The sequence below is a fragment of the Elgaria multicarinata genome, chromosome 2 (assembly GCF_023053635.1).
Source record: "Elgaria multicarinata webbii isolate HBS135686 ecotype San Diego chromosome 2, rElgMul1.1.pri, whole genome shotgun sequence".
NCBI classification, from domain to species: domain Eukaryota; kingdom Metazoa; phylum Chordata; class Lepidosauria; order Squamata; family Anguidae; genus Elgaria; species Elgaria multicarinata.
The window spans coordinates 168,785,021-168,809,975 of record NC_086172.1 but is presented as its reverse complement, the minus strand read 5'-3'; the positions used below and the strand labels follow the sequence as shown (position 1 = coordinate 168,809,975).

Genomic DNA, 24,955 nt, shown 5'->3' with positions numbered 1-24,955 from the left:
TTTAGGTATGGTGACCAGAACTCTACACAGTATTCTTAACATGGTCACACCATAGATCTGCATAAAGCCAGTATGATATTGACAATTTTATTCTCAATTCTTTTTAAAATATGCCTAACATGGAGTTTGCCTTTTCTTCTTCTTTTTTTTGCAGCTGCCATGCACTGGGTTGACACTTTTATGGAGCTGTCCACCACAACTCCAAGATCTCTTTCTTGGTTGCTCTGATCCGATCAGGTTATTTCACAGAGTTCAGGACCATGGACAGTAGTACTCAGTAAAAGGATAGCCTGGGTTCCAATCAGAGTGTCTGGGCTGTCCATGGTGCTGATAAATGTTCTCACCAGCGACAGAAATGTGGCTGTGAGTATTAGGTTAAGATTGGCTAAGAACAACCAATTATCTGTAAAAAAGACACTCAAGCCACTGAGATCTGGCATTTCTTCTGCTTTCTTGTATAAACACTTTCATAAAACAAAATGCTGGGTCTTGAATGCAATAGATCTATTGTTTTGCTTGTCAGGGTTAGGTGTGTGCAGATTCATCTATCACATACACACATCTCTCCCAGGGAACATATGCAGTGTGCATGTGTGTAGTGATGTCAAAGTATTCTTTCTGCATTACATTTGTGTTTAGAATGATGGTGCATCTGCTTGTTTGTGTGAGGAGTGGGATTAGGGCTAGATGAAAATTGCTGGCATGGAAATTGAGGGCTCATCTACACCTTTAAATGAAATAGGGGCTGGGAATTGACCTGAGTTTTCTAGAAGGGGTAGGAGCCAGTTTTTAATCTGGAATAATGGGTGGTCAAAATTGCCACCATTGGGTTGGGTGGGCAGCAGAAAAAAATCAATGAGTCACCTGTTCATTTGTTTATAAGTATGTCTGTAAGAACAGACCATGGAACAACGGACTGGTTTAAGATTGGGAAAGGAGTATGGCAGGGTTGTTTACTCTCACCTTACCTATTCAACTTGTATGCAGAACACATCATGCGACGTGCTGGGCTTGACGAATCCAAGGCTGGAGTTAAAATCGCAGGAAGAAACATTAACAATCTCAGATATGCAGATGACACCACTTTGATGGCTGAAAGCGAGGAGGAGCTGAGGAGCCTTATGACAAAGGTGAAAGAAGAAAGTGCAAAAGCTGGGTTGCAATTAAACCTCAAAAAAAACCCAAGATTATGGCAACCAGCTTGATTGATAACTGGCAAATAGAAGGAGAAAACGTGGAGGCAGTGACAGACTTTGTATTTCTGGGCGCAAAGATTACTGCAGACGCTGACTGCAGCCAGGAAATCAGAAGATGTTTACTTCTTGGGAGGAGTGCAATGATAAATCTTGATAAAATAGTTAAGAGCAGAGACACCACACTGACAACAAAGGTCCGCATAGTTAAAGCAATGGTATTCCCCGTAGTAACCTATGGCTGTGAGAGCTGGACCATAAGGAAAGCTGAGCGAAGGAAGATAGATGCTTTTGAACTGTGGTGTTGGAGGAAAATTCTGAGAGTGCTTTGGACTGCAAGAAGATCAAATCAGTCCATACTCCAGGAAATAAAGCCAGACTGCTCACTTGAGGGAATGGTATTAAAGGCAAAACTGAAGTACTTTGGCCACATAATGAGAAGACAGGATACCCTGGAGAAGAGGCTGATGCTAGGGAAAGTGGAAGGCAAAAGGAAGAGGGGCCGACCAAGGGCAAGATGGATGGATGATATTCTGGAGGTGACGGACTCGACCTTGGGGGAGCTAGGGGTGGTGATGGCCGACAGAAAGCTCTGGCGTGGGCTGGTCCATGAAGTCACGAAGAGTCGGAAGTGACTGAACGAATAAACAACAACAATGTCTGTATTCATTCTTAGGCTGCCTTCAATTTAAAAGGCTCCCAACAGAGTGTAATGTCCAAGTCATAAGTCTGCCATCCTAAGCACCTTAAGCACAGATATTTAGGAGTAAGAGCCGTTGTGGTGTAGTGGTTAAAGTATTGGGCTGGGAGTCAGGAGATCTGGGTTCTAGTCCCCACTTGGTCATGCAGCTCACTGGATGACTTTGAGCTAGTCACTGACTCTCAGCTTAACCTGTTTTACAGGAAAGGATGAGGACCGTGTAAACTGCATTGGTTTATTGCAAAAGGAGGTGGGGGGGGGAATCAGGATATAAATGTGGGGATGATGATAATGATAATAATAAGACCCATTAAAATCAGCAGTGCTTCCTTCAAAGTTTATCTGCACAGAAATTGGGTTTGCACAGCTCAGGTTTGGACATCCCTGAACTTAATCTCAGGAGTGTCGATCATAGACTCATAAAATAGTAGAGTTGGAAGGGGCCTATAAGGCCATCAAGTCCAACCCCCTGCTCAATGAAGGAATGAGGCTGTGGTGATGGCTCAGGAAGGGTGGCACTCCCCATAAGCTCAGAGACACGCCCCCCTTTCCAAACCTTTGGTGCCTCACAAAAACACCCTGGCACCCCCTCAGAAGTGTTGCCTGGGGTTGATGGGATTTGTAGTCAAACACCATGTTCTGGACCAGTATTGCAGGTTTGGGGGTGATGGAAGTTGTAGTCCAATACCATGTCGTAGCCTGACACTCTGCTGGCTTGGGGATGATGGGAGTTTTAGTCAAACACCATGTTGGAGTCCAGCCTATTTGGCTGGAGGGGAGTTGTAGTCCACCAATATGTTGTAGCCAAACATTCTGCTGGGACCTGATGCTCGGCTGGCTGGGGGTTGATGGGAGCTGTAGTCCACCGGGTCTGGTGGGGAAGCTGGGTTAGAGAAGGCTGGGATCGTGAAGACGGGGCTAGATGGAGCAAGGATCTGACTCAGTCGGCATCAGGCAGGTCTAGCCCCTCCTTCCCCATAAGCGCCCCCACCCACCCTGTGTTGCCGGCGCGCGCGGTGAGGTGTGCGCGCGTGTTAAGCGGGTGGAGGAGTGGGGCGGGGGAGCGCGGCGGCCGGCCGGTCAAGGCAGCAGCCTGGAGGCGGCGGCGGCGGCGGCGGCGGCGGCGGCGCGCTTCTTACTGCGCAGCCTCGTTGTTCCTGGGCTGCCGGCGGCGGCGGCGATCGGCTCGGGCTGCGGCTGTGGGGGAGGCGAGCCCCGGAGGCGGCCGGGCGGGCGGCGAGGCGACCATGGCGCCGCTGAGCAACTTCCTCTTCGCGCAGTGCATCGGCTACTTCCTCGCCTTCCTCTTCAGCTTCATCGTGGTGGTGCCGCTGTCGGAGAACAGCAACGACTTCCACGGCCGCTGCCTGCTCTTCACCGAGGGCATGTGGCTCAACGCCAACCTGACGGCCGAGAGGCAGCGCTTCACCGTGCAGGAGTGGGGGCCCGAGTCCGCCTGCCGCTTCAGCCTCTTCGCCGGCCTCCTCTCCCTGCTGCTCGCCGCAGCGCAGGCCTGGCGGACCCTCTTCCTCCTCTGCAAAGGCCACGAGGAGTAAGTGCCGCTGCCCCGGGCCCTGCCGGGACGGAGGCGAAGCCAGGGCCACGGGGTGGGGGGAGGCGGGCGGGGGGGGGGGCGGGGGGCGGGCAGGCCGGGGGCTCTGGTGACGGCGGGGCTGTGAATCTGCTCTGGGTTTCAGTCCGAACCAGCCAGAGCTCTAAAGGAGCTGCCCAAGGTGCTGAACTCAAGCCCCAAGTAGGTTCAGCACCTGGGAGAGCTCCTTTAGCCTTCTCGCTGGTTCTGACTGAAACCCAGAGAGGATTCACAGCCCCACTGACATGGGACCCAACAGCCTCCCGTGGAGGTGGGGGATAAGGAAGGGATCTGGCTAAAGAAATGCGGACGGCCCCCTAAGTGCCACTCCCAGGGCCCAGTAGATGTTGTGTGCATGGCACACGGCTAAAGCTCTCTCTCTCTCTCTCTGTGTGTGTGTGTGTGTGTGTGTGTGTGTGTGTGTGACATTTCCCGAGGCTTGCTTCCCTCTGGGTGGTGTCCCTTTCATCAGCCTTCCCCAGATGTGTTGGACTACAACACCCAGTATCCTGCAACCAGCTATGCCCTACATCAGCACCCCCAGCCATTGCCTATGTTGGCTGGGCCTTATAGTCCAGCACATCTGGAGAGCGCCAGGTTGGAGAAGGGTGCCTTTTTGGTATATGCAGCCCACGAGTTTATGCATGCATGTTCTGAAGCTAAGTCCCTTTTTATTTCACGGGGCTTCCTCTCAAATATGGGTGCAGACAACGGCAGCTGAAGATAGCGTTGCAAAGGGGCGCACACTCTGGCCCTTTGCAACCTTTTTTCTTTCTTTCCCTACTTGGTATATTTTTGGATCGCCCCTCTGCTCAGGGAGCAATGCAGGTGATGTGAAGACAACAACCCAAAATGCATAAATGTCAAAAAGCTGAATAAGGCAAACACATCCACGCAACTGATTGATGTCACAGCAGCTTCTATTTAGAGCACTCCCCACCCCAAAGGCTTGATGTGGGTATATATTAAACCACAAACATTTCAGTTCTATTGAGTGAGCTCCATCTTGTCTGATCTCATCTTATCCCTCCGGCTACCAAAAGCCAATTTGGCCACCCTATAGCTGTAGCCAGTGAGAGCAACTGGCTGTGCCAATCCTTGGCTTTCATTTGGAAAACTTGGAAGGGCTTTTGTGGATCATTTATGGTGGGATCTTCCTTTTCTTTGTATGCTTGTAGTCAATCGTGTGTGTGTGTGTGTGTGTGTGTGTTAAACAGAGCCACACCCCGTCACATGAATATCAATGGCATTATTAGACATGATATATTCATTTTTTGACATCTAGCTCCCCCTTCTTCCAAAGGTCTGGGAAAGTAACAGTTCAACGCACATATTGGAAAACCAACAACAAGACATGTTGAAATACCCCAATTCACTGCATGTGTTAAAGTCAGCATCATCAAATGTCAGCCTAACCTGAGAATATATCGACATGTACCAGATCTGCCCAGGTGGTGTTAAGAAGGTGTTAAGACAGTGCCTGGGTTGAATTAAGAGCTATTTTACGATGGGATTTAAGAAATGTGATACATCTCAAATTCAGGTAGTCCAGCCCATAAACTTGCTCAGTAAGGGGAGAATCCATCATTGTCAAATCATTCCATTTTTATTTAATATATTTAATATATTTATAACCCACCTTTCTTCCATTATTTATTTTCATGTTGCATTCATATCCTTCCTTTCATTTTAAAAAAAAATGCCCAAAGCATTAAAACAGCAGGATAAAACCATCATAAAATACCTAATCCACAGAAACATTAATAATAATAATAATAATAATAATAATAATAATAATAATACAACAATAGCAGAATGAAAACAGAAAAACAGGGCAGCCAGCTGAAAACAAAATTAAATTTAAAATGCAGGTTAAAATTAGAGGTGTGCACGGACCCCCCGCTCCGCTTCACTTCCAGATCCACGATTTGCAGATCGGGCCACTTTGCTCCGCCCCCGCTCCGCCCCTGTCCGCTCCGCTCCGCTCGGAGCTCCGGATCCGGATCGGAGCTCCGTTTCCCCCCCCCATAGGCTTGCATTAAGCTAAAAAATATACAACTTTTTTTCTGTTAAAGTTAGAAACCTCAAGTTTGGCACCATGACACCTCATGGAGGTATACACACGCACACCAAGACTCAAGGCAATCCCATCATCCCCTGATTTTTGGGGAATTTATGAAAATCGGGCACCCCATTCACACCCCTTTCCATAGCTCCGTCAATTTGCACGTTAGAAACCTCAAACTCACCACCATGACAGCTTATCCAGGGATACAGATGCACGCCCAGACTCAAGGCAGTCCCATCATCCCCTGTTTTTTGGCGGGGCTTAAACCTGCAGACATCTCAATGGGGCCATTTCAAAGGAAATCCCAACATGCCATGAATTGGGGAGTATGAATCTTCTTCCACACTTGAAAAATGGATTTGGAACTTCCAAAACTCCAAGCGAGCACAGGAAGGACTTCTCCCCTGAGTCAAAGCCAGACACACACAACATCCCTGCGAGGCGGGCAGGGGAGGAGAGAGGGAAGGCAGGCAGGCAGGCAGCAGACATTTCTGGGGGCATAAGAAAGTGAGACAAGGATAAGCCAGTAATGCATATAAAATGGAATAAATAAATAAATAAACAAAGGAGGGGTGGAATTAAAAGCAGCAGTGTTGCTGAATAAACAACAAGAAGAACTTTTTTTAAAAGGCTATATCTGTCTTTTACCAGCAATAGGGGGACGTGCCCAGGTGAGGGGGAAGCAGCAGCTGCCAATTTGACTGGTCAAACAGTCTTTTAAGAAGCAAGGCTGTCAGTTCAACTCATGAAAGACATTGCTCCACCACTAAGAAGTAGAACTGTCACTTCAACTCATGATAGGCATTGCTCCACCGGGTTACTCTCTTTGGAAGGCTCTGATGGCCTTCCAAGAAGTGAGGGCACATCCACATGGGATGCCCTAGGGGAGCTCATCCCCTTGCACCACATCTTTTCAGTTGTTCCCCAAAGTTAGGGTGGGTAGCAGTGCTGTGTTTCTATCTCTTATTATTGGCTTAGTATATGATTTCACAGGTTGTGTTTGTGCATTTGGTGGGGCTACTGTTTTAAAAAACACTGGGAAAAGTCCGTTCAGAAAGAGAAGTTCCCAGAATCCCAAGTTACCCATTTTGCCTATCCCCTCCTCCAACTTTGAGATCATGTGATCATGACCGGGAGTTGACTCTGCCCCTCAGCCCTTCGGAAAAGGTATTTTTCCCGCCAGTTTTTTAAAAAATTCTAGCGCGCGACCCGCACCACGCAGAGAGCTGAGAGTAGTCTCAAAATGACCCCCATCCACGACTCTCCAAGCACAAGAATTTTTAGAAAGATAGTTTCAAAAACAACACAGTTATCCCCGATTCTTTTCCGCAATGCAATCCTATGGGCGAAATGTTTCAAGATGTCGATAGAAGCGGAACGTGGAAACCGGAGCGCTCCAAAAATGGGCGCTTCTCTTCGCCTTGCTTCTAGGGGTCCACGGTCTGGGCAAGGCGGAGCAGGCCAATTCGCTCCTGCTTCTGCACTTCTAATCGGAGCGGAGCACATGCCTAGTTAAAATGCAGAGAACAGAAAGAACCAATTGGCTCAGTAGGTTGTTCTCCCTGTTTAAATAAAAAAAGGGGTTCCTCTTGGTGGAAAGCCATCAATGAAGGGGCAAGATGAGCCTCCCTTGGTAGAACGTTCCACGTTTGGGGTACAGCCACTAAGAAGGCCCTGTCTAAAATTCTGTTAAACGCCTAGTGATTTTTGTGAACCGCCCAGAGAGCTTAGGCTATTGGGCCATATAAAAATGTAATAAATATATAAATAAATAAATAGTGTTCCCAGATGGTTCCTCATCAAGGCACTGACCAGCCCCCAAAACCGTTTAGCATCCCTAAAGCTACTGCATGGGTCCTTTCTGTTGTTTATTAAGGTGAGGTGTAATTTCTAGAGCTGTGTACAAGTGGCCTCTCAAAATTCTCCACCCTATTTGTAGGTAGAGAAATTAGTGTGTGTGTGTGTGTGGGGACAATTTCACCAAATTTCTCCAAGGGGAGGAGAAATCCTACAACAGTTTCTTCTAAATGGGCATCACCATTGTCAAGGGTGGTAGAACAGCTTCTTTCTTTTTATCCCGTAAGGGTTTTTTGGGTTTTTTTGCACTGCCAATGCAAGTGGGAACAGCATGAACTGTGTTGGCAGCCTGGCTCCCATTTTTCATCCTCCACAATGCCCCATCTATCTAGCATCACTCCAGGGCACTGAGTGGAGGGAATGCAGCCATCACCACCAAACACACACACACACACACACACACACAAGTTGAAGAAAATGTGGAGACAATTCTGAAAAGTGCCCTTTTATTTCTAGGAGGAGAAAAAAGAAAGAGCTCAGGAATTTCCTTAAAATTTTCTTTCCCCATGAAAGGGGCTTCCATTTTTTCTGCCTCATTCTCAGGGCTTGTTATAATTTATTTTCAGTGTGTGTGGGTGGTGGTTTTGACTTTACCTAATCATTGTGAAGTGGCTGAGGGTACTGTCTATATTTTTCTTTCTATTATACATCTACCCATAGCTCTACAGTCTTCCAGGCTCCCTGCACTTCCTAATATGAAAAGGCCATAAGGGAGGAATAAATTAATGATAACTTCCCTGGGTAGAAGTGTGGGAAGCCAAGGAGGCAACAGGCTGTCAAAGAGATGGGTGTATAATGAAAGACAGGACACTCTCACACACTCCTCAGCCATCTCATAAATAAGGTAAGCACAAGAACCCTGAACCAAACCCATGAGAATTTCTCCAAAATTTCCTGTCTTGAATTTCTTTTCGAAAGCAATTCCTTTTCTATCAAATTGAATGAGAATGGTCAAAATTTTCTTGGGAGAAATTTCTATCTGAGTGATATTCATGATTTATGTATTAAATGGCTCGGGTCCAGGTTATCTGAAAGACCGTATTCTCCCTTATGAGCCTGCCCATGCTTTGAGATATTCTGGGAAAGCCCTTCTTTCAGTCCCACCATCTTCACAGGCGCGCTTGGTGGGAACGCGGGAGAGGGCCTTCTCGGTGGCTGCTCCAGTGCTCTGGAACTCTCTTCCCGGGGAAGCTAGGCTGGCTCCCTCCTTGATGTGCTTTTGGAAGCAGGCAAAAACTTCTTTGTTCCAGCAGGCCTTTGGAGAATAATCTGGTCCTCCATCTATGTTAAGGACTTGTAAAATTGTCGTGTATTTTAAACCTTTGATGTTTTAATATTTCATTTTATTTTATTTTAAGTTTTGTACATTCCTAGGTTTTAAAATGTTTTTAAATTTTGTAAGGCCGCCTTGAAGCCCAGTATTGGGCAAAAGGCAGGGTACAAATATCATCATCATCATCATCATCATCATCATCATCATCATCATCTAGCCAGCTGTGCAATGTGGAACCATTTTTTTAGGATTAATCCTCAGATTAGCCCAAACCTGAATCAGAACCAGAACACAAAAGAGACAAAACATACTACTACACCAATGTCTGCTGAGCAGACAGCTCCAGATGATTCGGACAGGTGGTCCAACCCACAAATTTATAACAGAATGTACAATTAATCTCCATGGAGATGTGCCTCTAGAGCGTTGCTAATATTATTTATGCCATTTGAGATTCATGGCAATTTAACTCAACGTGCCACAAACTATGAAGCATACTCTTTCTAAGAAAACCAGACCATTGCCACATGAATTGGATGAAGCAAGTAGGAGAGAAACCATGGAGGTCTAACTAACAGACTATTGGCTGCATCTATCTTATAATATACTGGGCATAATTGTTTTTAAGTTCTTGTGAACCGCCCAGAGAGCTCTGGCTATTGGGTGATATAGAAATGTAATAAATAAATAAATAAATAAATAAATAAATAAATAAATAAATAAATAAAATAAACATTAAAGCTCAAAGGTACAAAAAGGACCACTTGCTACTGAATGAAGCTGTCCTGAATTTAAGATCAGCTTCCGAGGTCCTGTATTTGAAGCACTCTTCAAATACTTAAAAGGTTGTTACACAGAGGATGGCCAGGAACTCTTCTTGATCATCCCAGAGTGCAGGACATGGAATAACGGGCTCAAGTTACAGGAAGCCAGATTCCGGCAGGACATCAGGAAAAACTTCCTGATTGTTAGAGGCATACAACAATGGAACCACTTACCTAGGGAGGTTGTGGGCTCTCCCACACTAGAGACCTTCAAGAGGCTGCTGGACAACCATCTGTTAGGGATGCTTTAGCATGGATTCCTGCATTGAGCAGGGGGTTGGACTCGATGGCCTTGTAGGCCCCTTCCAACTCTACTATTCTATACTTCTATGCTCTAAATCCAGCCACTCTTTCAAACAAGGTGAGTGGTGATTGGAAAAAGGGACTTTTTAGTTGCGACACATCATCTTTGGAACTCCCTTATCAAGGAACTTCCCCTAGCATGGTGCACCATCTTTGTTTTCTTTTGGACGCCTGGTGAACCCCAACCATCTTTTTATTTCACCTGGTCTTCGAATTTTATATTGTTTTATGCTGGATTTTTCAGCATAAAAATGTCACAGTTGACACAAGGAAAATAAAAAAGAAGTGACCCCAATTTGGGGTCAAAGTTGGATCTTTTGGTTGGAGAGCATGGATCCAGTGATTTCTAGACTCCTGGTCCTGACACAGTGGTGCAGGAAACTGGAAAGAGCAGTGCTTTAGCTTCAACCCATCACTTTCTTCTATTTCCAAGAGTTCAAGCTGTGAGTGCCATTCTTTATGCAGCCAAAATGGTACCACCCACGCACACAGGGCAGGTTGCAGCAGGGAAATCTGAGATTTACAGAAGTCCTTCTTTCTTTTTTTAGGTGGGAACCCAATGGGAGAAACTTCCCAAAGTAGCCCAGTGAAGATTAAGCTTTCTCAAGCCCTTTCTACACCTAAGGATTATCCCAGGAAAATGGAGGGATCTTCCCTGCCTGCTTCCAGGATCCTTTGTGTGTCATTTGCATGCACAAGGATGATCCCAGGATGATCCTGGGGGGAAAGCAGGTGTAGAATCAGCCTCAGTGACCACAGAAAAGGCCTGTTGGGGGGAAGGGGTGGGGGAATGGAATGGAATATCTTGGAAGAGGCTCTGGCTGGCTGGCACCTTGAATGGCAGTACTCCACACTGCAACATTTTATTGCAGGTCCCATGTGTAAATTGTATTACTGTTTGATTGAGCTTTTTGCCATCTGCCATGGGGACTCCTAGGTAACTGAATGGACATGGATCATGGCTGGGCAGATTCAGACTTTTAACCTGAGATGCCAGTCACGGATTCGTGTTTTTCTCTTCTTTTTACCCCCTCCTTCAATTCAGCATCTATACTTTATTTAATGAAAAGGTAGGAAAAACTCAATCTGAACATAAAAGAATGTTCTCATATGCCTGAAAGTCAGCACGAGATCAAAGTATAGGTTAAATGGAAGCAATTGTGACCTAAAATGGAGGAGGAGGTAAGTGATGGGGAAAACTTCTTAAACCCAGATCTGTCAGTAGCAATCTAAAAAAGTAAGCAGCGTAAGAACTGGATTTTGCTTCCATAGCACTGAGTGAATATTAAGTGTTTTAGATATTTTATGAGCTGATGGGCTGAAAAATGATCTTTTGAAACTTGGGACATGCAGGGGAGAACCTGTGCTCTTTTGACCATTTCCCAGACCAAGGGCTCATCTACACCAAGCAGAATATTCCACTATAAAAGTGGTATGAAAGTTATATAAAAGGCAGGGGCCACACTACTGCTTTATAGCAGTATGAAAGTGCACTGACAACTGTTGGGACCCATGACACATCTACACCAAGCAGGATATAACATTCTGAAATTGGTATGAAAGCAGTATATATATCCTTAACCCTAACCCTAGACTGCTGAGATAAAGAAAGATACTTAAAAACAAGACCTGGAGCTGACTGTAGTTCAGATCACGAACTTCTTATTGCACAATTTAGAATCAAACTAAAGAGAATAGGGAAGACCCACAGATCAGTTAGATATGACCTCACTAATATTCCTAATGAATATGCAGTGGAAGTGAAGAATAGATTTAAGGGACTAGATTTAGTAGATAGGGTCCCGGAAGAACTATGGACAGAAGTTTGCAACATTGTCCACGAGGTGGCAACAGAAAACGTCCCAAAGAAAAAGAAAACCAAGAAGGCAAGATGCCTGTCTGCTGAGACACTGGAAGTTGCCCAAGAAAGAAGGAAAGCAAAAGGCAACAGTGATAGGGGGAGATATGCCCAATTAAATGCAAAATTCCAGAGGTTAGCCAGAAGAGATAAGGAATTATTTTTAAACAAGCAATGTGCGGAAGTGGAAGAAGACAATAGAATAGGAACGACAAGAGACCTCTTCCAGAAAATTAGAAACATCGGAGGTAAATTCCAGGCAAAAATGGGTATGATCAAAAACAAAGATGGCAAGGACCTAACAGAAACAGAAGAGATCAAGAAAAGGTGGCAAGAATATACGAAAGATCTGTATAGGAAGGATAATAATCTCGGGGATAGCTCAGATGGTGTGGTCAGTGAGTTAGAGCCAGACATCCTGAAGAGTGAGGTTGAATGGGCCTTAAGAAGCATTGCTAATAACATGGCAGCAAGAGACGACGGTATCCCAGCTGAACTGTTTAAAATATTGCAAGATGATGCTGTCAAGGTGATGCATGCCATATGCCAGCAAATTTGGAAAACACAAGAATGGCCATCAGCCTGGAAAAAATCAACTTATATCCCCATACCAAAAAAGGGAAACACTAAAGAATGTCCAAACTATCGGACAGTAGCACTTATTTCACATGCCAGCAAGGTAATGCTCAAGATCCTGCAAGGTAGACTCCAGCAATTCATGGAGCGAGAATTGCCAGATGTACAAGCTGGGTTTAGAAAAGGCAGAGGAACTAGAGACCAAATTGCCAATATCCGCTGGATAATGGAGAAAGCCAGGGAGTTCCAGAAAAACATCTACTTCTGTTTTATCGACTATTCTAAAGCCTTTGACTGTGTGGATCATAACAAACTGTGGCAAGTTCTTGGTGGTATGGGGATACCAAGTCATCTTGTCTGCCTCCTGAGGAATCTGTATAACGAACAAGTAGCAACGGTAAGAACAGACCACGGAACAACGGACTGGTTTAAGATTGGGAAAGGAGTATGGCAGGGCTGTATACTCTCACCTTACCTATTCAACTTGTATGCAGAACACATCATGCGATGTGCGGGGCTTGACGAATCCAAGGCTGGAGTTAAAATCGCAGGAAGAAACATTAACAATCTCAGATATGCAGATGACACCACATTGATGGCTGAAAGCGAGGAGGAGCTGAGGAGCCTTGTGACAAAGGTGAAAGAAGAAAGTGCAAAAGCTGGGTTGCAGTTAAACCTCAAAAAACCAAGATTATGGCAACCAGCTTGATTGATAACTGGCAAATAGAGGGAGAAAACGTGGAGGCAGTGACAGACTTTATATTTCTGGGCGCAAAGATTACTGCAGACGCTGACTGCAGCCAGGAAATCAGAAGACGTCTACTTCTTGGGAGGAGAGCAATGACAAATCTTGATAAAATAGTTAAGAGCAGAGACACCACACTGACAACAAAGGTCCGCATAGTTAAAGCAATGGTATTCCCCGTAGTAACCTATGGCTGCGAGAGCTGGACCATAAGGAAAGCCGAGTGAAGGAAGATAGATGCTTTTGAACTGTGATGTTGGAGGAAAATTCTGAGAGTGCCTTGGACTGCAAGAAGATCAAACCAGTCCGTACTCCAGGAAATAAAGCCAGACTGCTCACTTGAGGGAATGATATTAAAGGCAAATAAGTATTCAATTCAATACTTTGGCCACATAATGAGAAGACAGGATACCCTGGAGAAGAGGCTGATGCCAAGGAAAGTGGAAGGCAAAAGGAAGAGGGGCCGACCAAGGGCAAGATGGATAGATGATATTCTGGAGGTGACAGACTTGACCTTGGGGGAGCTGGGGGTGGCGACAGCCGACAGAAAGCTCTGGCGTGGGCTGGTCCATGAAGTCACGAAGAGTCGGAAGCGACTGAAAGAATAAACGACAACAACACCAATATAGCACTATGAAAGCCTTAAGAAAGCGGTATATAGTATGTGTCAATGGGCCCCAACAGTTGCCAGTGCACTTCGATACTGCTAGAAAGCAGTAGTGGGGCTCCTGCCTTTTATATACTGCTTTCATACCACTTTCATAGTGCAGTATCCTGCTTGGTGTAGATGAGCCCAAGTTAAATCGATTGAACCTTTTGCCATTGGCTCCTTGTAAAAAGTCTAAGGCTCGGTCTACACATGCAGCGGGATGAGGGGACAGAGTTCAAAGGAAGGGCGGCTTGCTGATGCATTCTCTCACGCACATAGGTAGGTAAGCGCCTTGAGGACTAGGATAATGGACAGTTCGCTTTAGTTCTTCTGGAGATGTGGCAGGCTTGGGGATCATCATTATTTTTTGGACAAAGCCAGGGATTTGTGTGCTGGGTAGTTATGCCAAAAGACTTGCCTCATGGTTGTTTGGGGGACCTAGACTCCTCCCTGCCACTTTAAAGGTGTGTTTCGAATCAGGGCCACTTCTTTCTTTTGCATGGACTCGTTCTGCTATACCTACATAAGGTGGCCTTATGGAAAGGAGGACAGGGCTCTTGTATCATTAACAGTTGTACAGAAAAGGGAATTTCACTAGGTGTCATTTGTATGCATGCAGCACCTGGTGAAGTTCCCTCTTCATCACAACAGTTAAAGCTGAAGGAGCCCTGCCCTCTTGACCAGATACAAAAAGAGGGCAGGGCTCCTGCAGCTTTAACTGTTGTGATGAAGAGGGAAATTTAACTGTTGTGATGAAGAGGACATTGGGACATCCCTTTTCAATTCAACTATTAAAGATGCAGGAGCCCTGCCCTCCTTTCTATATGGTCACCCTATGCATACACAACATGCAACCCTCTGAAGGGACAGGAGATCAGCAGTTTTGCCAAGCCTGTCCCTGAAACCATTTCTCAGAGCTCTGGACCTCTTCCACAGAGCTCTGAGTGTCCATTGGTACCAAACGTTTTTTCTTCTCTGCTCAGTTGTCATGCAAGTGGCAATTAAGTTGGAGAGGAAAGGGTTAATTCTCTCTTTCCCACATGCTGCAATATCTCCAAACCCCCCATACCCCTCCCCCCCCAAATCTTTTCCTGCATGTCAATTAAGCTTGGAAAGAACTTTATCCATTCGTTTTGGGCTGATCTGGATCAGGGCGCAAATCAATTGAAGAATGTATTTTATTCGAGACGTTTTGAATGAGACATTAACGGCCTGGCTTCGCCTCCTGTGAAATGTAAGTAAATGCTAGCAATTACTTCTAAATGTGCATGTATAGATATCAATTAGCATATGCAGATTTTATGCAAATTTGTGTCCAACGGGCCTGGGCTCTGAATCTTTTCAGTGCCTAGCAACCGCCGCCCTCTGCTCCCCAAGTTGCAGGCCTGCTCTGATAGGCAATCCAAAGCAGGCATCGTAATAGCCCTCCTTGGTTGGTATGGACCACATGTTGCACAATCCCTGCCATAGGTGCCGTTTAGAGAGATTAATGATGTTGCTTTGTGAGTTGAGTTTTTCTTTTTCTTTTCCCTCCCTCTCTCCCCCCCCTCTCCACTTCCCACCCGATTCCCCCTCTACAGCTCTTTCTTTTATGCTTTCCTGAATCTGCTAATCAGCGCCTTTGTCGTTTTCGTCATCTTTATCGCCAGCACGATTGTGACCGTCGGCTTCAACATGTGGTGCGATGCTATTACTGAGAAAGGAAGCATGCCAAATAGGTGGGTAGTGCTGGCGGAGAGGCAGCGGGGGGCGTCTTTCCGTTTACATGTTGAGGCAGATTAAATGGGAGGCAGTTATCAAAGCAAGGGGTGCAAGTGGAAAGGCATTGGGACTACAACTCCCATAATTCCCAGCCACCACGGCCAATGGTATCAGGTTGGGGAAGGCTTCTCTAAACGTAGGTCCTGCTAGGCCAGCAAATGAGGGATCCCCCTCCCTAGCCCAGTGCCTTTAAGGCCCACTGCAATGGGAGAACTGGAGTTCCCCAAAGTTCTCCCTTCCATGTGACTGAGAGAAAAACAGGAGGCCAGTCCCATATTGAGAGTCTCGGCTCTAACCTTGGCGCCCACGTAACACTTATCGCTGTTGGCGGTTTCTTTGGAAGCTTTTATCTTCCAGCTCTTGAATCGCGTATTTAGAATCCTGTTCAAGGGATTGGAAATTTGGGCCTCTGAGGTCTTAGCTAGACCTAAGGATTATCCCCAGCAAATGGAGGGGTCGTCCCTGCCTGCTTCTGGGATCCCCTGTGTATCATTTGGATGCACAGGGATGATTCCGGGACAATCCTGGCATATAGGCCTAGTCTAGCCATGGCCTGAGTTACAATGCTGGTTTTGTTGCTGGCTTGCTCAGGAACCATTTCTTAAGCCTTCATCCAGATGATACACCTAGATTTAGGTACTCACAAGAGCTCCAATCTGGGATTACCCCCCTTGTGTGATTCCAGTCATATCAGGAAAAAGTGGCAGTGGTGCATTTTTAACCGAATGACAATCTCCCATGGTTATGATTCCAAGGAGAGTCCAACAATGCAGGCAGCTGTGTTGATCCACCTTTCTGTGTGAGTTATATATGTTGTTTTGTCAAGCTTAGGGTGACCCTATGAAAAGGAGGACAGGGCTCTCCTGTATCTTTAACCGTTGTATTGAAAAAAGGAATTTCTGCAGGTGTCATCTGTATGCATGCAGCACTGGGTGAACTTCCCTCTTCCTCATAACAGTTAAAGCTGCAGGAGCCCTGCCCTCTTTTTTATCTGGTCACTCTACTAGCCAAAGAACCTTCAAAAGTTCCAGAAAAGTCTGAAATAGGACATAAGATCTCAGGACATATCATATACCTCATAACAGAAGGCAGTAATCTATGCAGGATGTGGCCAAGATATTTTGCTGCCACAGCCAAGGACAAAATACCCCTCCCCTACACACACACACACACCCCACATCCCATGTACAGAAGCAAACTGGATTGGCAGTTAAATTCTCCTTTGACACTGATGATTGGACAACGTCCTCCATCACACCTGAGGACAACAGACTAATTTGGATGCAGGAGAGGCCATGTGACACACACAATTCTGACCCCCCAACAGAGGAGAATGATGGCAGCTTCAGAGGAAAAATGGCAGAAGTGTCACCGCTGCCCCCCCCCACTTCAACTTCTGCCACCCAACGAAGTTGTCACATTTTGCCTAATGGTAGGGATGGTCCTGACTCCATGTTAAGTCAAAACTTCAAAAGGGACTGAATGGTTTGGTTGAGTGTGTTCAATTGCGCCTTTACACATTTGAAAGAGCCTGGGGGAATTTCCAGTAGCAAAGCAGGAATGTGTATCTAGTATACGTCCAGACTGCAAGCTACATTTACTAGTATTATTTAGGACTAAAAGGCAGCAATATTTTAAAATATACGGTTGAGAAATTATCCAGTTGTTTTCCACCATTCTTTGGGTTTTCTACTGGAAAAAATATATATGAGATATTTAAGTTTCTTTTAATAGAAAAAAAGCAAAAATCTTTTGGATAACAATGAAGTAGCAGATAAAAACGTGACATTTTATGTCATATGATATAGATTAACTGCACTGCTAAAGCGTTAATTTTATGTTTCACCTTGTCATATGTTGTAAAATGCCATTAGTGAATGTTCTGTTTAGGGCTGCAACGATTATTCAAATATTCGGTTAAAAATTCTCTCAGGGTTTATTTTTTTGGGGAAAAAAAAAACCCAGACTGATTAATCGAATATTTGGATAAGCATCCAAGATGGCTGACCACACTGGAAAGGCAAGCAAGACAAAGAAGCGGCCTCCTGAAACCTCAAAACCCCTGGAAATTTTCCACAGCACCAACTAGAAAGCCAAGTTATTTGTGTAAAAAAATACCCTAAACAAATCCGTAGGCAGCCTCTTATCTTACCGACTCTTTGCTCTGGAGCACCTGAAACCAAAACAGGCAAACGCTCGCTTCTTCTGAAGTCTCCTCTGGTGATGTCAAAAGGTAATGGAGGTTCATAAGATGGATTTCATGGTGGGTTGAGATGTACTGGTGGGGTGATGTCAAAGTGGGTGTGCCTGTGTGGGTGGTTTAGTGGGTGGGGCAAAATAAAAGAGGAGGTGCTTAAGAACTTTTTAAAGTCTTCTTCTTCTTCTTCTTCTTCTTCTTCTTCTTCTTCTTCTTCTTCTTCTTCTTCTTCTTCTTCTTCTTCTTCTTCTGTTAAGATTTAGGGCCTTTCCATGCATTTTTGTAGGTTTATTTGCTTGCTTTATGCAGTGCGTGCATAATTATTTCTCATTCCCAGGTTTTAGCCAGACATAAGGATTATTCCAGGCAAATGGAGAGGTCGCCCCTGCCTGCCCCCGGGATCCCCTGTGTGTCATTTGGATGCACAGGGATGATCCCGGGACAATCCCGGGGTATAGGCCTGGACTAGCCATGGCCCCAGTATTCTTTGGAGAAAGGCTAGTATGTCCAAAATCCTCCTCCTTCAACATCCTAGGGTCTTTATAAATAGTAGGAACATAGGAGGCTGCCTTACACTGAGGCCATAGCTGGACCTAAGGTTTATCCCTGGATCGTCCAGGGGTCAAACCTGTTCATTTAGGTGACACACAGGGGATCCAGTGCTCAGGCAGGGGCGAGTCCTGGATGATCCCAGGATAAACCTTAGGTCTAACTGTGGCCTATGTCAGACCATTGGTCCATCTAGCTCAGTATTGTCTACATTGACTGGCAGTAGCTTTCAGAGGAGATGCCAGAAATTCAAAAAGGAACTTTTTGCATGCGGAGGTTTTTGCATGCATCTGGGATTGTTTAGCTTATTTATTTATTTATTTATTTATTTATTTATTTATTTATTTATTACATTTCTATACCGCCCAATAGCCGGAGCTCTCTGGGCGGTTCACAAAAATTAAAAACATTCGAAGTATAAAACAACAGTATAAAACCATAGAAATGGTGGCTTGGAAGAAAGGAGGCTGAGGGGAGTCATGATAGACTACCAAATCATGCATGGTATGGAGAAAGGGGATAGGAAGACATTTTCTCCATCTCTCAGAATAACAGAATGCAGGGTCAACCCATTAGTGGGAGATTCAGGACAGAGAAAAGGAAGGACTTCTTCACACATAGCATGGTTAAACTATGGAATTCGCTACCACAACACATAGTGATGGCCACCAATTTGGATGGCTTTAAAAGGGGATTGGACAAATTTCTAGATGCAAAGGCTATCAATGGCTACTAGTTCTGATAGCTCTGTGCTACCTACAGTTTCAGAGACAGTGGCCCTTTCTACACCTAAGGGTTATCTCAGGAAAATGGAAGGATTGTCCCTGCCTGCTCTCGGGATCCCCTGTGTGTCATTTGGATGCACAGGAACGATCCAGGGATGATCCAGGGGGAAAAGGCAGGTGTAGAAACAGCCAGTAAGCCTATATACACCAGTTGGTAGGGAACATTTGTCCCTACCAACGGTTTGGGGCCAGGTTATCTGAAGGAACGCCTCCTCCCATATGTACCTACCCGGACCTTAAGATCATCTACAGGGGGCCTTCTCCGTGAGCCCCTGCCAAAGGAAGTGAGGCAGGTGGCTACTAGGAGGAGGGCTTTCTCCGCTGTGGCACCCCGGTTGTGGAACGAGCTCCCCAGAGAGGTCCGCCTGGCGCCTACACTATACTGCTTTCGTCGCCAGCTGAAGACCTTTTTATTCACTCAGTATTTTAACACTTAATTTTAACTTAAATTTAAATTTTACTGTTTTAACTCTGTATTTTAATCCTATATCAACTTTGCTGTGTGGTTTTATCCTGGTTGCGCTTTTTATACTGTATTTCGTAATTGTGTTTTAAACTGTTGGGTGTTTTACTGTGGTTTTAATTTTTGTGAACCGCCCAGAGAGCTTCGGCTATTGGGCGGTATAAAAATGTAATAAATAAATAAATAATAAATAAATAAATAAATAAAATCCCCTCCATTTACTCCAAATGTTGGGTCACCAACATGGCACCTATAGGTGCCATAGTGCATTTACGCAAATTGCAGCTGTAATTTGTGCAAATCCCAGCTGTATTCATTTCACGCAAATTGCACCTGCGACATGGCCCAGCCCCAATTGCCCTGCATGGAGGTTGTATATTCAAAATGGTGGCTACATGCACCCAGCATGTGCTGTGACTCAGTGTGGGTTAAATAATGCCAGATGAACCCTGGCACATGCTGGGTTTCTGCAGCTGCCATTTTGAATATGCAACCCCCGATAAGGGTGATCAAGTAACCCACAGTGATTCAGCTGTGTTGTGTGAACTAACCCATTGTCTCTGAACAGGAACCAACAGCAACACATGAACTGCTCCAGCGACAATGCTAGTTTATGCAGGTTGCCTCCAATATTAGTCTTACTTAGAGTAGATCCAATGAAATGAATGGAACTTGTTAGTATCCAATGTTATTCCAACACAGACTAAACCTGTTGAAATGAATGGGACTTCAATTAGCAATTTTTTAAAATCAAATTTTATTGCACATTCCAATAAAAAGATGACTAACTGAAGTCGCATTCATTTCCCTGGGTCTGCATCATGGGTCGACCCAAGATGTTGTGCTGCATTGAAATTCATCTTGTGTTTGCATGACACAGGTCTTGTGCAATGGCTAAAATGCATGTGTGTCACCCCCCACCCCACCCCCATGACCACATGGAAAGGTCCAGGCAGACGAAGAGTGCAGTTTAATTCCAGAATGTAGATGCAAATGAGATGTTCAAATGGCTTCTCTCTTTTTCTTAATCTGCAGGAAATTGGCTAGAATGGGAACAGCTGGCAAAGTGTTTGAAGGGATGTTGACATTTTGGCCCTTGCGCCATTATTTCTCGCCTGAGATAAAAAAAACAAAAAACCCAGCAATAAGCTGTGACAGACTCTGGGGCAGGCTCTGAGAGAGGCTATCATCCGAAAGTTTATCTGGGTTTGGAGGATAGTGGGATGATTGTTTTACAATGAAGATGTTGTCATCCAGTTGTTATCTATAGCGGTGGGCTGTTACTGGTGCTAGAAAATGAAGCTTGACAGACCAGGATTTAGAGCTCTGATTCAGCTGAAGCTCAGAAAGGTCATTTGGAATTGCTGAGATGATTTTCCTTTCTTTCCCTTTCGTCCAAAATGTCTTCTCCTTCTAGCTGTGAAGAATTGCAGGATATAGATCTTGAGCTGAATTTAGAAAACTCAGCATTTTATGACCAGTTTGCCATCACACAGGTAAGTCAAGCGATACTCTCTAAAGTCCCTCTGTTCGTAGAACTAACGAGTTGTAAGTCTGGAAGTGGTCTGAAGGTGAGCTAGTCATAAGAACATAAGATGAGCTAAGTTGAGAGACTAGAGGCCTATCTAGTCCAGCATTCTGTTCACACAGTGGCTAAACAGCTGCCTGTGGGATGGATAAGGGTATCAATGGCTACTAGTCCTGATGGCTATTTGCTACCTCCAGTATCAGAGGCAGTATGCTGGGGAACCTTACCAGGAGGGTTCTGTTGCATTCCTATCCTACTTGAGAGATTCTTGAGGGCAGCTGCTTGGCCACTGTGAACAGAATGCTGGATGAGATGGCCATCAGGTCTGATTAGGGATGCTAGAGAAATTCGAGATGGGCTAAAATGAGTCTAGGCTTATAAGAATCTGACCTGAGGAATCCTCTGCTGACCCGCCTCCCCTGTCCATGAGCAATCTGTGGACTTCTGATTCTTCTTTGTCACTTCCCCCAGATTTATGCAAATTCATTTGTAGGTAAATATGCAAGTTTCTGCTGAAACATATGCCATGCTGGAAAATATATGCAGGGAAAAGTTGAATGGAATGGGCGACAGTACACTAAATGTTACTAACATAAATGATGCAAGTTGCTGCAAACTTTCTTACGTAACTATTTGAGTATTTTTCTGCAAAATGGGGGGGGGGAATTGAATCTGTCTGTGAATGGATTGCACAATCCACATGGGACAGGTTTCACAAAAACTAGACATCCCTAGCTCTGATACATCATGACTCCTCTTATGTTCTTATATAAGCTCACAAGTAGGAGATGCAAATGTTGTAGCATCTTCCATACTTAATGTTACTTGTGGTCAGTTGACACATCCATATCTGTCCATGTTTTCTCATCGCTCAATGTGTGATGAGTGTTCAGTCTGAATGCATGAACAGACTCCATTGAAAAGCATGGCGTTTTAGGCCTCCAAAGAAGATGTGTCCACTTTTACTGATCGTCCGGTTGAGGAACCCCCATTAGCACTGAGCCAGGATAGTGGCAGGGGTACTTTTCAAAAATACTTCCACCTTCTGTGAAAAGTATTCCCTGTGAAGAGGGGCTCAAAAGGACATGGAAGAGGGAGAAAGCATTCTACTCCCACACCCCTCAATTGCCTTTGATATCCCTGAGTCATGGTATCATGGAGCCTACTGATTGACTACTTGGCATCGTGTCAGAACCATGCTCACTGTGTGTGGTCGCTGAATGACTCCGAGTAAAGACATGGCAACTGAGGATGAATTGCCCTCATTCCGAATTGGCTTTGTTTGCCCTCAGTGACATATTGCATAGCCCAGTCCAACTGCCTATGTGCCAATATCCCTGTTCCCAGGGAGAAGAGTGTTTTTTAAAAAAATGGTGTTGAAGCAGATGATAATTGGGCCTGTGAGCAGGTACCAAAATGGAGTGAGCAAGCTGAGCAAAGAGGTGTTTTGGGGGGGCATCTTGGGATCCTCCTGAAGGCATTATTTCCACTGGGAAAATATCTACTTGTGAAAATGTGAAGCAGAACTCCCAATGAATGGCTGAGAACCCTAGGTGTAACTGAATCCTTTGTCTCATCGGTACAAGGTAGGGCTTTAAAAACCAAAACAATAGTTCAAGATACAAATGACCAGAATGAAGCATCCCCTAGTATTAAGTATTGTTCAATCAAACAAGTCTCCTGTAATAAACGGAATTGCACATTGTATTGTCTCATTTTTCAAACGGTATGGAAGTTGTTTGACTACATCTACCCATTTCTCTCTCTTTCTCTCTCTCTAGTTTGGCTTCTGGGCTGCTTGGCTGTCTTGGCTAGGAATTACCATTTTGGCCTTTTTGAAGGTTTATCATAACTACCGGCAGGAGGACCTCCTGGATAGCCTGATTCATGAGAAGGAGCTTTTGCTAGGACGCTCCTCGTCACAAACTTCTTTTCAGGAGGAGAAAAGTGGCATGATCTAATGGGCCGATAAGTCGGTCTGTCCAGCAGGTTGTAGGTTTTATAATTTGGTGGCTCTAGCTGGAGTTCAAGAAAGAAAATTACACTGGCCTATCTGCAATGATGTTAAGAAGGGACATAAATCTGGAATAAAGGTGATATTGTCTATTGACATGTCCCTGTTAATGTAAGACATAAATAAGGCTGGCTCACACAGGCATGTACATCATACATCAACTAATTACTCCACATTTGACTCTCAGACAAATGCAAAACTTTCCATTGAAAAGTATTGTCTTAGAGTTGACATCAATGGGACAAATAAGTCATGATTAAACTAAGTCCCATTGCTTTCAATATGTCCATTCTAAGCATGAGCAGTTCTAGATTGAAGTCAATGTCATGTACAGTGTTGGCTTTCCATGCCAATGCCCAGAGTGTCTGATTCTTTCCACTCCAAGCTGAAAGAGTGGGTATTGTGTGTTGGGTATCGGTATAGAGCACCCACATCACATGTGGTGTGATATTGTGGTGAAGGGTGAGGCATGGATTCACTCCTCCACCACTGGAAAGCTCTTGATGATCAAGGCAGGATCTGCACTACTGCTTTATAATGGTTTAATGGCATTGACAACTGTTGGGACCCAGGACACATTCCATATACCGTTTTCAAACTGCTTTCAAAGTGTTATATACTGTTTGGTGTAGATCTGGCCCCAGTGAGTGGATGAACTGGAGTTTGAAGGCGTTGCCAAACTTAGGCAGAAGTTATACCCCAATTGGAGTCTCCCTGGCTTAGACAACAGTTTTCTCTATGGCTGTTGGTGCTACCTGTCCGTGGACAGTATCCAAAGCTGGCAGTCGTGAAGTGCTCATTAGGCTGCGTTAGTGGAACAGCTGCTAGTGCTATGAGAAGCGAGCATTTCTTAGAGCAACCCTGGAAACCAGCCCAAACTAATATTTCCTTCTGAGAGTTCATACACTTGTTCCGTTCTGGAAAACCTTGGTTTGTCTAGTTTCTGGCTGTTCTAGGAAGTGCTACCTTCCCATCCCACTAGTGTTCATTCCTCCTAAAATGAACTGAAGATCAAGTCTTACATTTTTAACACGTAGGGCCTGTTCAGAAGACACCTTAAACCATGGCTTTAACCATGATGGTTAAGCCAGAAAGCCAGGCAGTGTGCAGAAGGCAACTTAAACCATGGCTTTAACCAGGGTGAATAAGGCTTTTTGCTTTATTCACCGTAGTTAAAGTCATGGTTAAAAGTGTCTTCTGAACACAGCCTGGCTTTCTCGTTTAACCAGCATGGCTTTAACCATGGTAGTTAAGCCAGAAAGCCAAGCTGTGTTCAGAAGACCATGGTGAATAAGGCTTTTTGTTTTATTCACCATGGTTGAAGCCATGGTTTAAGGTGTCTACTGAACGGGGCCATTGATGTGCCAGATTACACAGCCACCATACACCAGTAGCTAACTGTGGAGGTGGGAAGACTACTTAAAATTTTGTGTCCCAGCCAGCTGGTTGTGTCCATCAACCACTATGTACAGGCTTCGGCTTTCAGGAAGTACTACTACAGTCACTTGAATTGTGACAACTGTGACCCTATGCTGAAAGTAGGGTGCATTCTGGCATATGCACATAACAGAACCATTGTTATATGCATATGCTAAAGATGTTCAAGATATTCAAGTATGCTACCAGTTGCCCAGTCATGTCACTCAGCAGTTCTGATCTTCTCCAAGATCAGCATCATCTCAGCTCTTCAAAGGTTTTACTGTGTATTCAATATGTACAGAAGTACAATATTAAATGAACATTGTCATTTCACCATTTTAACAGAGCTGAAAGCAAGATGTCACACATGATTGAAAGAATTCCAAATCTGAGTTCCAGATTTCAACACGTTGAAAATGGAACAGTAAAATTCACAAGTTCTTTCTCCTTGAATCGTTTTTTTTTAAAAAAATCTGAAGCATAATTCTGCCAAATTAAATTGATTGCCACTACTAATCTAGCTGCAAATTTAAAATTTGCTTTTGAATTTCAGCTCGATCCTTTTTTCTTTTCTTTTTCTTTTTGGAAACTGCTCCTCATGG

General features: G+C 44.8%; 2 protein-coding genes across 2 annotated transcripts in view; one reads left to right on the top strand and one right to left on the bottom strand.

The window, feature by feature from the left end:
• LOC134393467 (inverted formin-2-like) overlaps positions 1–24,955 on the bottom strand; it is a 510,183-nt gene that overhangs the window by 183,379 nt on the left and 301,849 nt on the right. The window lies entirely within an intron of this gene.
• On the top strand, positions 3,123–23,303 carry TMEM179 (transmembrane protein 179). The gene is made up of 4 exons (XM_063147661.1): positions 3,123–3,445; positions 15,218–15,355; positions 20,810–20,888; positions 22,702–23,303. Exons 1-4 carry the CDS (start codon positions 3,141–3,143, stop codon positions 22,879–22,881), a joined length of 702 nt encoding a protein of 233 aa, XP_063003731.1. The 5' UTR covers positions 3,123–3,140; the 3' UTR covers positions 22,882–23,303.